This window comes from Pleurodeles waltl, chromosome 2_2 (genome assembly GCF_031143425.1).
Source record: "Pleurodeles waltl isolate 20211129_DDA chromosome 2_2, aPleWal1.hap1.20221129, whole genome shotgun sequence".
Lineage (NCBI taxonomy): Eukaryota > Metazoa > Chordata > Amphibia > Caudata > Salamandridae > Pleurodeles > Pleurodeles waltl.
In genome coordinates, this window is record NC_090439.1 from 707,202,572 (window position 1) to 707,221,488 (window position 18,917).

The 18,917-nt window shown below is 44.8% G+C and overlaps 1 protein-coding gene across 2 annotated transcripts in view; it reads right to left on the bottom strand.

Moving 5' to 3' along the window:
• Positions 1 to 18,917, bottom strand: part of PDE7A (phosphodiesterase 7A) — a 652,296-nt gene that overhangs the window by 544,394 nt on the left and 88,985 nt on the right. For both annotated transcript variants that reach the window (XM_069220260.1, XM_069220261.1), the window contains exon 2: positions 4,596 to 4,656. In XM_069220260.1, the coding sequence (XP_069076361.1) occupies positions 4,596 to 4,656 (61 nt within the window). The remainder of the gene's footprint in view (positions 1 to 4,595; positions 4,657 to 18,917) is intronic.

The following is an 18,917-nucleotide window of genomic DNA, read 5'->3' on the forward strand; positions in this document are numbered from 1 at the left end:
GCTCCCCACCCTATCATGGAGGCATCCGTCGTTATTACATATTGTGGCACTGGGTCTTGGAAAGGCCACCCTTGGTTTAAATGTATTTTGTTCCACCATTGAAGCGAGGTGTATGTTTGGCGGTCTATCAACACTAGATCTAGAAGTTGACCCTGTGCCTGTGACCATTGTGATGCTAGGCACTGTTGTAAGGGCCGCATGTGTAATCTTGCGTTTGGGACAATGGCTATGCATGAGGACATCATGCCTAGGAGTTTCATCACCATTTTGACTTGTATTCTTTGTTTTGGGTTCATGGCCTTTATTACATTGTGAAATGCCTGTACCCTTTGTGGGCTTGGAGTGGCAATCCCTTTTGCTGTGTTGATTGTCGCCCCTAAGTATTGCTGTGTTTGACACGGCTGAAGGTGTGACTTTGTGTAGTTGATTGAGAAACCTAGTTTGTGGAGGGTATCTATGACATACTTTGTGTGTTGTGAACACCGTTCTAGCGTGTTGGTTTTGATTAACCAATCGTCTAGGTACGGGAACACATGTATTTGCTGCCTTCTGATATGTGCAGCTACGACTGCCAGGCATTTTGTAAAAAATCTTGGCGCAGTTGTTATTCCGAATGGCAACACCTTGAATTGGTAATGTACCCCTTGGAATACAAACCTTAAGTACCTTCTGTGTGAAGGATGTATTGGTATATGGAAATATGCATCCTTTAGGTCTAGTGTTGTCATGTAGTCTTGTTGTTTGAGCAGTGGGATTACGTCCTGTAATGTCACCATGTGAAAGTGATCTGATTTGATGTAGGTATTTAATGTTCTGAGATCTAATATAGGTCTTAGAGTCTTGTCCTTTTTGGGTATGAGAAAGTACAGAGAGTAAACTCCTGTTCCTTTCTGATGAATTGGTACTAATTCTATTGCTCCTTTTTGTAGCAACGCTTGGACCTCTAGTCCTAGAAGATCCATGTGTTCTTTTGACATATTGTGTGTTTTCGGTGGGACGTTTGGAGGGAATTTGAGAAATTCTATGCAATAACCATGCTGGATAATTGCTAGGACTCAAGTGTCTGTTATTTCCTCCCAATGTTTGTAAAACTTGGTTAGTCTCCCCCCCCACAGGTGTTATGTGTTGGGGATTTGTGACGTGGAAGTCACTGTTTGTTTTGAGGAGTTTTGGGACTTTGGAACTTCCCTCTATTTTTTTGGAATTGTCCCCCTTTATATTGCCCCCGAAAACTTCCCCGCTGATATTGGCTTTGATAGGTGGGCCTTGCTTGTGAGGTTGTGGCTTCTGTGGGTTGACCTCGAAACCCCCCCCCTAAATTGTGTCTTGCGAAATGTGCCTCTGCTCTGTGGGGAGTAGAGTGCGCCCATGGCTTTTGCCGTATCAGTGTCTTTTTTAAGTTTCTCAATAGCAGTGTCCACCTCCGGCCCAAACAACTGCTGTTCATTAAAAGGCATATTCAGCACGGCTTGTTGTATTTCCGGCTTGAATCCTGACGTACGCAACCATGCGTGTCTCCTTATTGTTACTGCAGTATTTACAGTCCTTGCAGCTGTATCTGCTGCATCCATTGCTGACCGTATCTGATTATTTGAGATACTTTGCCCTTCCTCCACCACTTGTTGTGCCCTTTTCTGGAACTCTTTGGGTAAGTGTTCTATGAAATGCTGCATTTCGTCCCAATGAGCTCTATCATATCTTGCCAGAAGTGCTTGTGAGTTGGCAATGCGCCATTTGTTTGCTGCTTTTGCTGCAACCCTTTTCCCCGCAGCGTCGAATTTGCGACTCTCCTTGTCTGGAGGTGGAGCGTCTCCCGAGGTGTGAGAGTTTGCTCTCTTGCGAGCTGCCCCAACAACCACAGAGTCTGGTGTTAACTGCTGCGTAATATAAACAGGGTCGGTTGGCGGTGGCTTGTACTTTTTCTCCACCCTTGGAGTTATTGCCCTGCCTTTAACAGGATCCTGAAATACTTGTTTGGAGTGTTTTAGCATTCCAAGGAGCATAGGTAAGCTTTGGTATTGGCTATGAGTGGAGGATAGTGTATTAAACAAAAAGTCATCCTCAATCGGTTCTGCATGCAAGGTGACGTTATGAAAAGCAGCTGCCCTTGAGACCACCTGCGTGTAGGATGTACTGTCTTCAGGTGGCGACGGTCTTGCAGGGTAACAGTCTGGGCTGTTATCTGATACCGGGGCATCATAAAGGTCCCATGCGTCGGGATCATCTTGACTCATTGCAGTATGAGTCGGGGATTGCATCAATGGTGGAGTGGCTACCGGTGATGTGTGCATTGATGGTGGTGGAGATGGTGGCGGAGTTGTTTGTTTTGCCACCTTTGCCTGTGGCTGCTTGTCCTTTTCTTGAAAGGCAAGCCTTCTTTTCATTTTAATTGGGGGGGAAGAGTGCTTATCTTCCCTGTGTCCTTTTGAATGTGGAGCCTCCTTTGAGTGTAGTCTGGCTCCATTGATTCAAGTTCTTGTCCGAACTTATGTCCTTGCATTTGGGAGGACAACCCCTGTTCCTCTGTGTAGGAACCTGTTTTCGGTTCCGAGGCTGGATGTTTCGGAATCGAAACCTTTTCGGTCGCCTTTTTGGGCTCCGATGAAACCTTCTTTATTTTCGGCGTCTCAGTGCCGACCCATTTCGGTGCCACTGTCTCGGTGCCGAACTTGCTCGGAGCCGCTGTCTCGGGCCCGAGATTGCTGTGTGCCGGTATCTCGACCAGAGTCGGATGACTTCGACACAAGCGTGCCCTTTTTCGGTGCCGATGATCGGTCACCCATTTTTCGGGTTAAGCCATGGCCTGTTGGCGGTGGCGTCCCCTGGGCCTTTGTGGTCTTCTCGTGAGTTTTATGTTTCAACGTCTTACTCACTGTTTCAGCGTTTCTTCGGGCTCAAGCTCGTCTGAGTCCGACTCCTGAATGGAGAAGGTTTCTTCTTCCTTCTCGAAACGCCCTTGTCCTGTCAGCGCCGACGCCATCTGCAGTCTTCTCGCTCTTCGGTCTCTTAATGTCTTCCTCGACCGAAACGCTCGACAGGCCTCACAAGTATCTTCCTTGTGCTCTGGAGACAAACACAAGTTACAGACCAGATGCTGATCTGTATACGGATACTTGTTGTGACATTTTGGGCAAAATCGGAATGGGGTCCGTTCCATCAGCCTTGAAGAGACACGTGTCCGGGCCGACCAGGCCCCGACGGGGGATCGAAAAAACCCCGAAGGGCCACCGGAGCTCTTCTAAAGTCGATGTCGATCTGTTGTAACTAACCCGATACCGAACGCAAACAATACTGATGTTTTTTCCGAGATTCTAACTTTCCGACCCGAAACACGGAGCGAAAAGGAACACGTCCGAACCCGATGGCGGAAAAAAACAATCTAAGATGGAGTCGACGCCCATGCGCAATGGAGCCGAAAGGGGAGGAGTCCCTCGATCTCGTGACTCGAAAAGACTTCTTCGAAGAAAAACAACTTGTAACACTCCGAGCCCAACACTAGATGGCGGGATGTGCACAGCATGTGTATCTGCAGCTACACATGCCATCGAACATATATATATATATATATATATATATATATATATATATATATATATTGCTGTAGCATTGTAAAGTTAAATGTTCTGAGAAAAGCATTGTTATGTATAATAATTACACTGTGCAATAAAGTAAAAGAGACAGATTACACCTGTTTGCCTTTTGTACGGTTGGAACAGGAATACTAACAAAATACGCATGGTTAAACATCAAGCATGAAGAAAGAGGAAGGGCTTTTCTTTGGGGATTGTTGTACGGGCAACAAAGGAATCCGATTGGCTGCATACTATTGAACTCATGGGACATGTAGTTCTTTCTGGTACGTTATAATAAATAGCCACGTTGGGCTGCTGGGCAAATAAAGTTGAAAGAGTTATGCATAATCCTCGCTTCAGTGCCCTTAAAAGAATTGAAACTTTCCTTCACAATAGCTAAGCAAATTTACATTCATTGAAATAACTAAGTTTTCAAACCCTTTTGGAATTTAACTTTACCCAAACCTTATGAAGCAAATCCTTACGATAAATAAATATTTCAGATATTTTACAGGCCACTTTTTGAAAGAAGTCTTAAATATAAAAAATAAATCCTCTTCAACTTCCTTTGTGCTAAACGCATACAACATCTCTTAATTTAAACAATCAGAAGTCTGAATAGCAAACTACATTGTTTAAAGTATCCATTTACAGTCACCATAAGTATGATTTAATACCAGCTACAGTAAATTAATTATGTAAACATGGGGGTTGATTTACTTTAACCTGAAAGCCAATCATACTTGTAGACTAAACTTGTCTTTCAATATAGAGGAAAGGTAATAATGAAATCTGTGTTCCAGTTTACTAATTTCTTTAATTGCAATTACTAGAGTACTTTTTACTTCTTTTTTAAAAAAAATAAAAAATAAACTGTTTGATCACACCATGAACTGGAAGTCATAAACATAAGGGTCAGAGGTAAACAAAAAATCTACCTGAAAAAGAAGTAAACATCATGCTGGGTAAAATAATAATAAAAAATAAAAATAAATAAAAAAAAAAAAAAATGGATATGCTTACCCAGCATCCGAATGTACAATGCAGTTTGATCTGAGCTGTCATATGAAATTGCCCCACGTCTCTGCAAGGAATTAAATGAGAAACCATTAGAACCATATAATTAAAGAATTCATCGCACTGCACGTCCTACTCAAGAGAGAGCAAGTACAACTAGATATTACAGATGATTTTCTCTTGAAGTGTATGCATAAAGAGATTTTTTTTGTGAAAAACTAAAGTTATTCTTCTCTAAGGATAGAAATGCAAGCAATGCAACAATGTGTAAAAACAACTTACGGTCAATGTACAGATACATAAATATCACAGATCTGTTTCAAAAGTTAGGTCGTCATGAGTGTTGGGTTTCACAGTGCACAGGATGCAAACTTTGAGGGCAATAAGAGAATGCTCCATTTTTAAAAGTCACTGAAGCTCAAGTTTATTCCAATTGTTTGGCCTGATCAATTCCAGGAGTTGAAGTCTTTGTTCACATCAGGATGCTAAATGGTGAAGTTCTGCACATCAAGCTTCACTCATTATCCCCCACTAGATTGTTTCCAAAATCACCATGGATGGATGAGTGTTGGTAGAGGTGGCCTTGCTCTGTCTGAATTTGGACCAGATATCGGGAACCCTCTCTTCACCTGTTCCATCTCTTTAACCACTTACCTCTCAGAACAGCTTATTTGCTGCGTCTTCTCTGGCTGCGAATTCCGGGAAATGCCCTGAACACCGACTCCGTAACAACGAAGTCATGGACAACGAATGCGGAACAACACTTTTGTTAAACACAACTTCATTTTTTTTGTGCCTTAATCACGCATGTGCTGAACAACGCACATGCGTGGTTAAGGAACAGAACAAGGGAGTTGGCTGAGGAGGACGACACGATGCGTCAGGTAAGTGGGGGGGGGGTTCGGGTTTTAGGGGCGGGGGGCGGTGTTTTAGTTTTAAGGGCAGAGTGGGGGGGTCAGGTATTAGTTTTAGGGGCGGGGTGGGGGTTGGGATTTTAGTTTTTGGGGAGGGGTGTCGGACGGTTTAGGGGCAGGGGAGGGGTATTTTTAGTTTTAGGGGTGGGGGTTGGGGGCTCGGGTATTTTTAGTTTTAGGGGCGGGGTTTTAGTTTTAGGGGCGGGGTTGGGGCTTTAGGTGAGGGGGTGTCGGGCGGTTTAGGTTGGGGGAGGGAGGGGTATTTTTAGCTTTAGGGGTAGGGGGGTCGGGCAGTTTAGGTTTGGGGGAAGGGTATTTTTAGTTTTAGGGGCGGGTAGGGGGGTCGGGTATTTGTAGTATTTGGGGTGGGGGGTCAGGCGGTTTAGGTCTTTAGGGGTGGGGGCGGTTTTAGGGGTGGGTTGGGGGGGTCGGGTAGTTTTAGGGGCGGGGTGAGGGGTTGCATTAATTTCAGGGGTGGGGTGGTTTTAGGTTTATGGGGTAGGTTGGGGGTCGGGTAATTTTAGGGGCGGGGTGGTGGCTCTGGGTTGTTTTAGGGGCAGGGTTGCTGGGGTGGTTTTTCCACTCACACAACCGGCTGCTAACCCTCCCCCACGCACAGCCAAATCCTCTGCCGCTCACAGCCTTCGGCCATGTGCAGTGCGGGGTTGGGTGCACAGCACATCATCCATGGTCAACCAATCCCCCACGAACACTCACCCAACATTTTTATATTTTTTTTGTTAATTTTCCTGGTCTCTTGGGAGACTCTACTCCCTACCACATACCCTACAAAGGCAACAGGTCAGTTACCCCCTAGCCTTCTCCCTTATACGGCATTTGTTAAACATTTTTCAGGACAGAGTACCAAGTCCCAGAGCTCTGTAATGGCTGCTGCAACATTTCTGTTTGTCACAGCCAGACAATCAGAGCACCAGCTCCAAAAAGCCCAACTGTCAATATATCTATGCATTTCAAACCTTAAGTTCTCCACAACTACTGAACCACATCACAAAAAGCACACTTTCTGGGTAAAGATCTAGCTTTCTGCCAAATTTGGTGCAATTCTGTTTAGCCGATTTGGCTGTAGTACAATCTAAAATTCCTTATGGTAACTGCCTGGGGCAATTGTCTTTTGGGAATCCTGCTCTCCCCAACCCCATTTTCTCTTTCCCCACCCCTTCCCCTGCTTGACTAATCATCCTGAAACATTCCAAGAACGAGCTAAGGTGGATAAACATTTTTTGGAAAGCTTTGGGAAGATGCATCAAACAGCACCAAAGTTATTAGCAAACCCCCCCCACCCCCAAAAAAAAAATTCTTCCTTGAAAAGTCCGATTGAATAGACAAATTACTTACCTTCAGTAACGCCTTATCTGCTGGGCCAGAGAGAGTATAAACAACAGAACCTCCGAGAGAGGGGCAAAAAGGGGTCAGCAAACTTGTCTCTGCACCATGCCACAAATTTCTTCCAACAACAGGCACATATTGTTTTGGTAGAGGGAACCCTGGCTGCCAAGATTATTTTACAGGGCTTGGGCGGAAGGACAAAAGCTGTCAGCTGCTGCCACTCAATCTCCACACAAGAAAGCAGAGACTGGACAGATTCGGAAGGAGAATCCTCCCCTGCTACTGCGATAGAAGATCCTCTCCAAAGGGGCAGTCTGATCGTAGGATCGACTGCCATGCTCAGTAGCTTGGGATACCAAACTTTTTGTGCCCAGTCCAAAGCCACAAGGATTATTTGGTCCTGGTCATTCTTGATCTTCTTGAGAAGTCTGGTAAGAAGTGGTATGGGCACAAAGGCGTACACGAGGCCAGAGTTCTACTCGGGATGAAAAGCATTGCCTAGCCTAGTTATTGCCACCTTGGAAACTCCCAAAAACAATACTGCGGACATTACCTGTTTTCTGCGAAGACAAACAGATCTAACCAAGGCTCTCCCCACTGCTGACAGACCATGTGCCACCTGGATGGATGGAGATGGCATTTGTGATTGACTAAGCATTGTCGGCGGAGTTTGTCCACTCTGGTGTTCAGAGAGCCTGCCAGATGCTGAACCACCAGGAAAATGCCCTAGTGTTCCAGACACGTCCAGAGGCACAGAGTCTCCTGACAGATGTTCCACAACCCCACCCCATCCTGATTATTGCAGTACCACATGTCGGTGGTGTTGGCTGTGAGAACCTGCACTACCTTACCCTTGACAGAAGTAAGAAATGCTTTCAATGCTAGCCAGATAGTACAGAGCTCCAGCAGGTTGATGTGGAGTCTGGACTCTGCAGGAGACCAGATGCCTCCGATTTCTGCCTCCGATCTCCACCTCTCCTAGATGGCCACATCTGTCACCACTATCAGATCTGGTTGGTATGGGAGAGAGATATGCCTATGACTCAATTGCAGTTAGTTCAGCACCACTGCAGATCTCACACAGTTCCCTCCAAGATCTGGACCATCTCAGAGAGATTCCCCGGATACTGTGCCAACTGGAACTTCAGGTCCTACAGCAGAGCCCGCATATGCCATCTGGCATGTGTCATTAGCAGGATGCAGGAGGCCATGAGGCCCGGCAGCCTCAGAGTATCCCAAAATCCAGGATAGAAGCTGAAACACTGGCATCATAGCCTGAGTTTACTTGACTTGCCGCTCAGGAGGATAAGCCCAAACTGCACTGTGTCCAGAACACCTCAGATGAAAGGGAGCATCCGAGATGCAGTCATGTGTGACTTTGGCATGTTTATAATGAACCCCAGTGACTACAGGACGTCTGCTGTAGTCTGGAGGTAGGAAACGACAGCCTTCTTTCAACAGCCAGTCGTCAAGAAAGGAGGAAGACTGAAACCCCTGATTTGCGCACATGAGCTGTGACCACGGCTATCATCTTGGTGAACACCAGAAGGGCGCACTTAAGACCAAAGGGGAGCATGCTGAACTGAAAGTGCTTTTGACCTAACATGAACCTCAAAAAAACATCTGTGGGCAGGCAGGACGGGAATATGGAAATAAGTGTCCTGTAAGTCCAATGCTACCACTCCCAGTCTCCTGGGTCCAGGGCAGAAAGAACCTGAGCCAGAGTGAGCATTTTGAACTTCTCCTAATTGAGGAAGAGATTGAGGGACCAAAGATCTAAGATAGGGTTGAGGCCCTTGTCGTTTTTGAGTACCAGAAAGTAGCAGGAATGGCAACCATGACCTAAATACTGGCACCCTCAGCTAAGATAGCTGTAACTTCCTCTTGGGGAAGTGCCTAGTGATACTCCATTATCAGATCGTAGGATGGTGGCATGGATGGAGGAACAGTTTCAAAGAGAAGGGAGTAGCTCTTTCGGACTACGTGCAAATCCCAACTGTCTGGTGTGATGGATTGCCAGCGGAGCTGGTGATGGCAGACTGGTCCCTGGTGGGGAAGAGTCAGACTAGGTAAGTTTGGAGGCAGCTGCAGAGAGGGGAGGGTGGTGCAGCGGACTGGCCAGATCACTGGCTCCCTGATCCACGAGGTCGATGGATTCCACGTCTGCAGCGACGCAGGACAGGATGAGCGGTTGGTTGCCCCTTCAGTAGGGGACCTGGCCACCGCACAAGAATCCTTGAAACGCTTGAGCACAGAGCCTTTTTCTCCAAAGAGACAGGTGCCATCAAAGGACATGTCTATAAGATTAGCTCTGGCATCCCCTCAAAAGCTAGTTGTACTCAACTAGGCATGGCACCTAAAAACCACTGTTGATGAAACCACTCTGTCCAGGGAGTCTGTAGTTTCCAGTCCACATCGGATCGCAAACTTTACTGCATTTCTTCCATCAGCAACTGCTTGGGAAAGTTCAGCCCATGCCACCTCGGGACATGTGGCAGCATTTGTGCAACTGCACACCATAGAAAATGACGATCCCTCCTTCACAGCCGTGGAAGGGGAGAAAGCATGTCAGTATCTGGGTAGCTAACTAGTCCACTGGCTTTACCCACGTCTGTAAGCCAGACCATAGGGTCTTGAAACTGGTATTCTTAAGGGTCCAGCAACTCCTCCCATTTCTCACCATAACCTAGCCCACAAGAAAGGGGCTCAGGATCAGACATAGGAGGCAAGCGTCCTGCCAACATCGGAGTTGGAACTGTAAAGCACCCATCCGGCTCTGTGTTTGAATCAGCAATGAGAATGAGGATTGCTCGGTCCAGTGACACAGGCAGTGCCGCAAGAGTCTGCGTCAGTACCAGCATCGGGGGGGGGGGGGGGGGGAAGGTTGAGGTGGTAAGACCGAAGCCGTTCCGGATCCAAGAATGTCTCACTGGGTGCCCCTTGGAACCTAGGCCAAAGCAGAACCCGAAGGGGGCCCTTCATACTTTGCAGGGACCCAAAAGCACACCAGTGATGTTGGACTGCCCAAAATGAGGCGCATGGGCTCAGAGTTCTTTAAGTTGGGCGGGGTTCGGTCCAGCATCCGGAACCTCGAGGAGGAACGGAGTCAGCCCGGATGCAGGCTCTGAAGAGGGATGCCTGTCATGACAATGCTTGCTCGTCTCGTCGGCCGACGGATGAGGTGAAGTAAAAAACCATTTCACTTTCTTCTCATGCCTCAACTTACACCATCGTACAGAGGACTTGGAGTGGGACATGGGGTCCGCAACCGATCCAGAGACCTTCCTCTTGACTAAGACCATGACTTGTGGAGTCGAGCGTCTGGCTGCCATCAGCTTCAGGGACCACTCCCTCAAAGCCTTCAAATGCATGGCCTGACACCATGAGCACAGTTTCAGGTTGTGGGCGAGATCCAGGCACTAAAAGCACACAAGATGCTGCTCCATCACAGACATCACCCGATGACAGGACCCGCAGAGCTTGAAACCGGTCTGCCTCGAAGACATTCCTCGACACACCAGGAGTTAACTCAAAAAAGTTCAACAAAAGGTGAAAAAGGCCAGTCCAAAAATGACTGAGGGTTAGCTTTTTCTTCGGATCAGCGCTGGCTGGCACAAAAAAAAAAAAAAAGAAGAAGTGACGTCAGCGCGCTGTGGTGGTGCGTATAAAAGACCTGCAACGTCCTATCCAGCATGGACAACAGACACCTTGCCTCACAGGAGTATTGCGCGAGAAAAATCTCTGGCTCCAGACTGACGTCTAGGGGGAATTTTAAGGTAAGGAATCTACAACTAGATGTCTATAAGATAATAATATTTTTGTTAAATATACTAAATCTATTCTTACATATACACACTTACCATCAATATTTTAGTCCTCAACATATTAGCCACAATAGGTTGGTAGCATGACGACATACAACCACTGTAGGAACATAGGGAGGGACAGGCACAAAAGGGATCAAGTAATCAACTTGAAAAAGGTAAAACCCACTTTGCCTAAGTATATGCATATCAAAAGAGCAGACAAATATTGCCTCCAAATGGCCTTCAAAACAACAACTTGGCAGCGGCTGCAGCAGACAAGGAGAAGAAGGTAGAACAGGCTTGCAGACCACAGCTTCTGACTCGTTCAGTCTCCTTGCTGCTCCAATGGAAATGTTGCAAGAGTGGTCTTTGTCAACAGGCAAGATACCTTGAAAAGACCCAGTATTTCTATAATTGCTGACGGAACTTCAAAACGCCAAAAAGCAGTCAACTGACAAAATAACGTAACCCTTCTGTCTTTAAATTACTCTACAGACAAGCACGCCTTACCACCTTCTCATAAAACAGCATGGTTATTATACTGGGAGGCATGTTCATTAAGAAAACTTGGTCATCACCTGCATGCATTCAGGCACACTGGTGCCCATGACACAAGCGACAATCTGTGGTGTGTTTATCTGCCCCAAATAACATATTTGGTACATCCCGGCAACTGAGCACAGTCTGTGTGAAGCAACATCTATAATTTTCAGGAAGGCGAGCAAAATGTCACCCGCCATGTCTCAAAGAGTGCAAGTGTAATGGCCCAAGATGCAAACAACATTCAAGGACTGGAGAATTAGCAGATGAACATACACAGTTACCCAGAGAATCAGTGTATTTGGACTCCCTGGTCAGAGGAGAGGAGAAGAGAGAAGGAAAGTCACTCAGCTTAACCTTGTTAGTGGAAGGTTGAATCACAAGCTTTTCAGAGTCAGATATCAAGCCAAAAAAAGTGGGGACCAGGCCTATGGTGCTGTTCAATCGGCCAGCTAACAGAAGAACCAGAACAGTGTTTGGACTATGCCATATAAAGGTGGGTTTGTGTCTTTCATTAAATGGCAACAATGGCTTGGCGGTACATGGCACAGGTTGGAGAATTTCTATTGGTAAATCAGCCTTAGTGTCATAAGCAAGCAACCGCAAATCCAAGTCCTGCATACAAGCTCCGCAGAGGTGGTATTCTCCTTAGTGAGGAAAGGGTGTTGAGGAGTAAGAAGTGGATCCCAAATGAGAGTTAATTCACATAACTGTTGAATTCACTAGCATTCTGCAAAACTAAATACAGGTCTTCATCAGTGTAGTGAGAAGTAAGAAGCAGATTCACCTAGTCTTCATCATGTGGTACTTTGGCAACCTCTGAAAATATGGTCAAAGTAAATCAGAGCAACCGGGGAATCCCCCAAACGTACAGGCTACGCTTTTGTTATTTCATAGTGCAACGTAGGACAGATTTGAGCTGAATATTGTTTGGGAACTGGTACAAAGTCAGGAATTGGCACCACCAGGGCAGAGGTCGACAGTAAACCAACTTTAACAGACACAGCCTATGGCAGAGGCCTCGAGGTGAGTGCAGGCACTAGATCATAAGAGTGAGATGGATTCAGACTTCTCCAGAAATGACCATTCAGCAAGATTCCTACTAGAGACATCAAGAGAATCTGTTGGGCCTGAAGATGTACCAGATAGATCAGAAGCTGCCTTAAATAAATGCAGCATGGATCCTTTGAAGGACACCATTTGCTGCAGTATCAAAAAGGACGAGGAAACACTGGGTTCATTGATTCTAGGAAGGGTATTGGGTCAGAGGGAGAACAAGCATCCAGAGTCACCTTCGGATGGCTGCTAAATGACCTTTCACAGCAATGGGTGAGGTGGCGAGAAATTTAACACTGTGTGAGCTTATGTTTACACCTCGGGATGTCTTTCAATCACATCTTGGGCTTATCAGAGATCAGCATATGGAACCAGGAAAACAACCTTGTGAGTCAAAGCAGGTTTGACTCCTCTTCTTGTGCTCTGGAGCGGAATTTTTGGTCTTACGCTCCTTGATGGCTTTTAGGTGCCAGTAAGTATTTGTCATTGAACTGAGTCATGCTTAGTACCAAGGCACCAAAGGCAGACTTCAAGTGGATCTGTGACAGACATCTGCTTCTGACACAACAGCTTGAAACCTGTAATCTTTAAGGGAGGAATCCCTAGCACTCTTATGTTAGTGGAGAGATGTAATCAGAAGCAGGGCTCTCGATCCATATCAAAGGATGTGGGAATAGAGGCACTGATGTCAGGACACATGGGTGGTGTATACAGGTGCCAGTGTTGTCACATCTTTGGCAGTGGGTAATTGATGGGGAGGGTGACGGCACCCCACCAGTGATCGAGAGCTACTACAGATGCTTCTGGATTCAATTTAGTATCTGGGTGGTTCTAGGGATGAGGAGTCCATGATTAAAAGTATCCCTCATAGATTTCCCTTCTTAAATAAAAATTTAAAAAAAGAAATTATTTTTGGCCTTTGAAAATCTGTATGAGTGGATTGCTAAAGAGAACCTAAGGACTAGGCATAATGAAGTTCCCATGAAGGGGACCTTGTTCTAACTCCTCACTCTTTTGCAATCTGTAGCTCATTCCAAAGCAAAATGGAACAGAAAGGATCAAACAGCATCAGCCAGCTATGCCTGCAAAGTCTGGTTACATATAGCTTCCTTGACAAATGTAACCTTACTCTCATAGTAAACCTCCAAAGTATAATCTTGCAGAATGGGTGAGGTAGTCCAGATGTTGAGAATGTTTTTGAGGCTACCTTATTTAAGTGTGCCCAAACACAGAATGAAGGGTGGTCTCCCGACACAGTGAATCAACAGATGATGTTATCGACCTAGCAACTTAGGCCTTCATACCGATTGCTTAATCATGGTCTTTAACAGTCCCAAATGGTTGGTCAGCACAAGAAAGGTCTCTGGTTATAACAAGGCAGGGGTATAAGTCACAAAAAGAACGCAATAATACACCACCTAAAGCAGTCTTTTTGAGAAGTTTGGCTTTTCGGCTCTCGGACTTCACACTAGATCCTAAAACGGATTAATTTCATGAGAAACATGAGACTACAGAAGGTGTGTCCCTCCACTTTAGTCAGGTGATATGATTAATACTAAATGAAGTTTTTAGATCTCACCAATTTATTCGTATGGCAAGACTTACTTTTACCTCTATACAAATTATTGTATTTATAGTAGGGAACATTCTTATCCTGATGAAAGCTCGATAAACTGTGGGATGATTTATGGGTTGAAACACATTGGCACTTAAAATAGATGACTTGAGACACAATCACAGTTCATCCTACTTCTGAATCTTGATCCTGCCCTGTGCACCCTTGAATAAAGGAACTCCTTTTGTTCTTACACCAGCTGTTTCACTGATAATCTGGATCCCCCATTTAACCGGTTTGATTTAGCCTGAACTATCCCTCACTGAGGAGGAGGCCACACTGATCATCTTACCAGAGTAAGGTGGGTCACCCTATGGTGATGCATGCCACAAAAGTGTTGGTAGACATTGTCATCTATTATAGTGTTTGTCCTTGGCCCATTTTGTGCCAATAACACATGTTTACTAAGTACATTATTAAATTATTTGTGTGGTATATGATTAAATATGAAGGTCAGATGAAATTCCAACACTACCTTTGGAAATAGGGCGAGCGAAATCAAGACCACCCTGTACCAGTGAAATACGCTTAAAGGCTCAGAGATACAAAGTGCTTGAGGCTCACTTATGCATGTGGCCAATGTAATGGACACAAAGAGGAAGACCAATTAAAGCTGTCTAAGGTGACTTAATACTTTAGATGCAGCAGAGGCTTCAGCCATCGTATAATCCTGAATATTCAGCTGATCCACACCTCCAACATGATGTTGTTCTACAGGTTTTGTCTCTCAAACTAATTAGCCAAAATGGATCTGCGATTCCAATCATAAGTATATTTACAGCAATGGCCTTCTGGTCTTGATCATTCACGCCAAGCACAGGAACATAAGAACCAGACTTCCACTAGCTTTAGTGGTCTCATATCAGCAAATCACTGTCTGGGAAAGGAAAGTTGTACTGCTGCACTGGAGATGAAATGCTGAAAAGTTGGTAAGTTGAAATACTGTATTGCAGAAAAGCCACATCTCAAAATGAAAATATAAATGCTGAAATGGAAAGCTGAATGGCAAAATGAAAATCTGAATGCTTAAATGCTAAATTAGTGCAGATATGCAGAAACTATGATGAGCTAGAAGCTGAAATGTTGAAATATTCTAATGATGAACTGCGGAAAATTGTAATGCTGGTATGCTGTGCTGCTGAATATTTAAAAACTAGCTTCCAGCAACAGTGAAGTTACTACAACTATAACACTGAATTCCTAGTACATTGTGGGGCTGAATACCTCCGAACACAACATGATGAGAATAACTATGAAAGCTTATCCCCCAAATCCATGACAAAATGGACATTAAAGGTACCATGTAAAAATTAAAAAATACCCTTGATGCCCTTGAGCTTTCGCAAAGCACTAAGGTAGGATCTTATGTAAAGAGAAATCTTGGGAATGCAAAACATGAAGTTGTAACAGGCAGGACTGCTGACACAGAAAATAGAACTGGCAGCCTGCAAGATTCAAAATCATAATTAAAAAGTATTAATTGTCACCACAAGCAAGACTTCTTTCTACATAAAGAAGAGGCAGTGTTTGGAGGACAGGAATAGAAGAGGAGATCTAAGGATCTTTGGGCTTCCATAACGTGTTGGACCAGATGGGCTCTTTTGCCAACCTTCTAGAAAACTGCATTCCAAAAGTATCTGGGTTAGGCTTAAAAAAGAAATTCAAACTAGAAATTGCATTGGGTAAACTTAAGCAAACAACAAAATATCATAAATACAAGGCCCACAGCAGTCAAACTGTTAGAATACAGTGATTTAGGATACATTCTAGAATGTCTGCTGTAACAAGTTTGTCACTTACAAAGTAAGAAGAACCACATCTCTCATGACTATTACAAAAACCGTCTTCACATGGAAAGTGTCCTTCCACCAGAGAACTAAGTTATACAATCTGAAACATCCTTTCTCCTTCGCTGGATCTACAAAAATTCTAAATCAACGGAAGTCACAGATTTTCCAGGAACGCTGCAATGTTTCAGGTTTCTTAGACTAGATCACTGAATCAGAAGTGGATACTGCAATGCCAAAGATTTGGTGACTTGATAGTTTTTCAAACTTCGCTATATCATTACTCAGAAGCCAAAATACTTAAAATGTTAAAGTAAGCTAACTGCTTTAGAAGGTCTGAGGTTTGCACGTTAGCTAGAGTTTAAGGATTTATATGGCTAAAAGTTTCTTAGCAAAATTAATTTGGAATCTAAACAGCATAGTGGTAATCCAAATTTGTTCTTATGTTTCATGTTATGTAAAAGCTTTCGCTGTCCAAGTTCACTTGGTGGGGACTGAGGTATAGGATGTGTAGTTTCAGCTAAAACACGCTTAGCAATACGTTTTGGGAGCACAGGCTGTAACTAGTTGTAGCAGCATAATATTCTTCCATACAGTTTATTTGGTTATTTATTCTGTATGTTTCTAGAAGAAAGTACATATTTTCTCTTTACCTTCGCCTGTGGGGAGGGTGGTACAAATAAATGTTATGGGGAAAGTTACTTGTTTTCTTTTGTCAACCGCTTCCTTCAGCACTCGTATTAGCTCACCCTAGTTTATATCACATCCTGAGCTGCAATATCTTGAACTGCGTACTTATTCTTCAAGTGAACAACGGTGGGTAATCAATCAATCAGAATTTATAAGCGGGGCTTATCACTCCATAGGGTATCCAGGTTCTTACAGGTCTTGGAGGCCTATTCTACAACCAGGTCTTGAGGGCCATTCAGAATTCCAGAAGGAAGGTGATGGTTCAGAGGTGTGTGAGAAGGCTGTTCCAGGTTTTTGCTGTGATGTGAGAAAAGGAGCATCCTCCACTTCTACTTCGGTAGATGCAGGAAGTATGGGCAAGTGAAAAGGAGGCAGACCGTGGTCTTCAACTGTTGGAAGGTCAAGTGGTGGTTAATTTACACAGGTCCTTGGTTGTGAGCCTTGCATGCGTGGGTCAGCAGCTTGAATTGGCATCTCTTCTGTACGTGGAGCCAGTGGAGTTGCCAGAGGTGTGGTGTGATGTGGGTTTGTCGGGGAAGGCAGAGTATGAGTCTGGCTGTGACGTTCTGAATGGTCTGCTGTCTCTGTAGGAGGTGTGTGGCGATTCCTACATAGAGGGCATTGCCATAGTTCATTCGGCTGGTGACGAGGGCCTGTGTCAGTGTGTTATGTGCAGACGTAGCCACTTCAGGATCTGACTTGGTATGCACAAAGTGAGGAAGCAGGCTAGGGAGGCAGCTTTGATCTGTGATTTCATGGCGAGTTTGTTGTCAATGAGGATTCTGAGGTTTCTCGCGTGTTCAGAGTGAATGGGTGTGGGTACTAGGTCTGATGGCCACCAGGAGTTATTCCATGTGTTGCTGCTGTTGCCAAAGATCCATCTTGCCGGTGTTCATCTGCAGGCAGTTCTTCATCCAGTCAACAATGCTTGTCATGCATCTGTGGGAGTAGGTTCTGGTGGTGGAGGGGTCGTCAGTGAATGAGAGAATGAGCTAGGTGTCATCTGCATAGGAAAGTATGTTGAGACGGTAGGATCAGACAATGTCGGCCAGTGGCGTCATATGTGCTGAAGAGCAAAGGGCTGAGCGATGAGCCCTCGGGACACCGCAGATAATCTCCTTGGGCTGGGAGGTGAAAGGTGGTAGGCGGATCCTCTGGATTTTTCCAGTGAGGAAGGCCATCCTTCGTAGCACGTCCCCTTAAATGACGTAGTGGAGTCTTTCGATCAACATGTGGCTTCAAAGGCTACTGAGAGGTCGAGGAGAATCAAAGCTGCTGTTTCTCCTCGGTCGCAGAGGGTTCGGATGTCTTCAGTGGATGCGATCAGGGCAGTTTCAGGAGCTGTGGTTTCTGTAGCATCGAGAAATGTTGCTGTAGTGATAAGAGATGTTTAGCAGGGTGGCTAGTTCCTGGCCGATCCTTTGGTTTCCAAGGTTGAAGATGTGGTGCAGGTATGGGTCTGTGGGAGCTCCCAAGAGGATGGATTTCATGGTGGAGGTGATATCCTGGATGGAGAGGATGTTCCAGGTGGTCAGTGTGTGTGGTTTGTGTCCTTTGCGGTGGTGGCGTATCTGTCGAGGCTGTCCATAAGCGTGCGTTGGGGTTCAAAGTTTCTGTATAAGGTTATGATCAAGTGGGCAAGGTTGTCGCACAGCTCCTGCGACTCCTGTGTTAAGAATCCTTAACGATGTTGAAAAGTTCCTTAGTGTTGTTGGCGCCGATTTTGATGTGTTCAGCAAGGGCTGTTGTGTTTGCTGCCCTCAGAAGGCTGTGTGTGGTAGGTCTTGAAGGCTGCTCTGTCGACGATGTCTTTGCTGGTGCACCATCTCCTCTCCAGTGGTTTGCTGTCTCATTTCACTCTTCCGAGTTCTTGGGATTACCAGCTGGCCATTTTGGAAGATTTTATCTGAATGTTGCTTTTGATGTAGACAATGCTGTCAGAGCAACTGGTGACCCAGGCATTAGGAATTCATGCACAACAATGGTTCCCCACCTCTTAGAAGATACTGTTCATGCATATCACTATAATTTGTTGTATGTGTTGAAGATTTCCCAAAAGTAATTCTATATGTAAAGTCAAAAAGATAGCACCTTTAAAATAATGTCCTTGCATACCAAGGGTATAAGGGCATAGACTTAAAAGGAGATTTAATTTTTATCCAAGAAACTAAGGCATGTTTTAATGAGTCTTTATCGTCAAAAAGGGTTGGATAAGGAATATTTTGTTTTCAGTCAAATAATAAAATACAAATAATGAAATCACTGTTAGCAAAAAAATGTCTGCACACCAGTAATTGTGTGATAAAAGGAGATCGGTTTTGAGAAACATTACTCAAATAATAAGACAAATCCAGTAAGCAATTTTACCACTATATATGGTATTAGAGACTGTAGAAATGTAAATATTTCTCTTGAAGGTACACTAAACTGTACTTAATCTCAGTTCTCAATAGGCCCTATGAGATGCATGGTGACTGCAGCAAACAGATGAAAGGAATTATACTTCCTTCTCCTGCCCTCACCAATCCCACAAAAAAATTTAAGGAATTCTCATTTTGAAAAAAACATCTGAA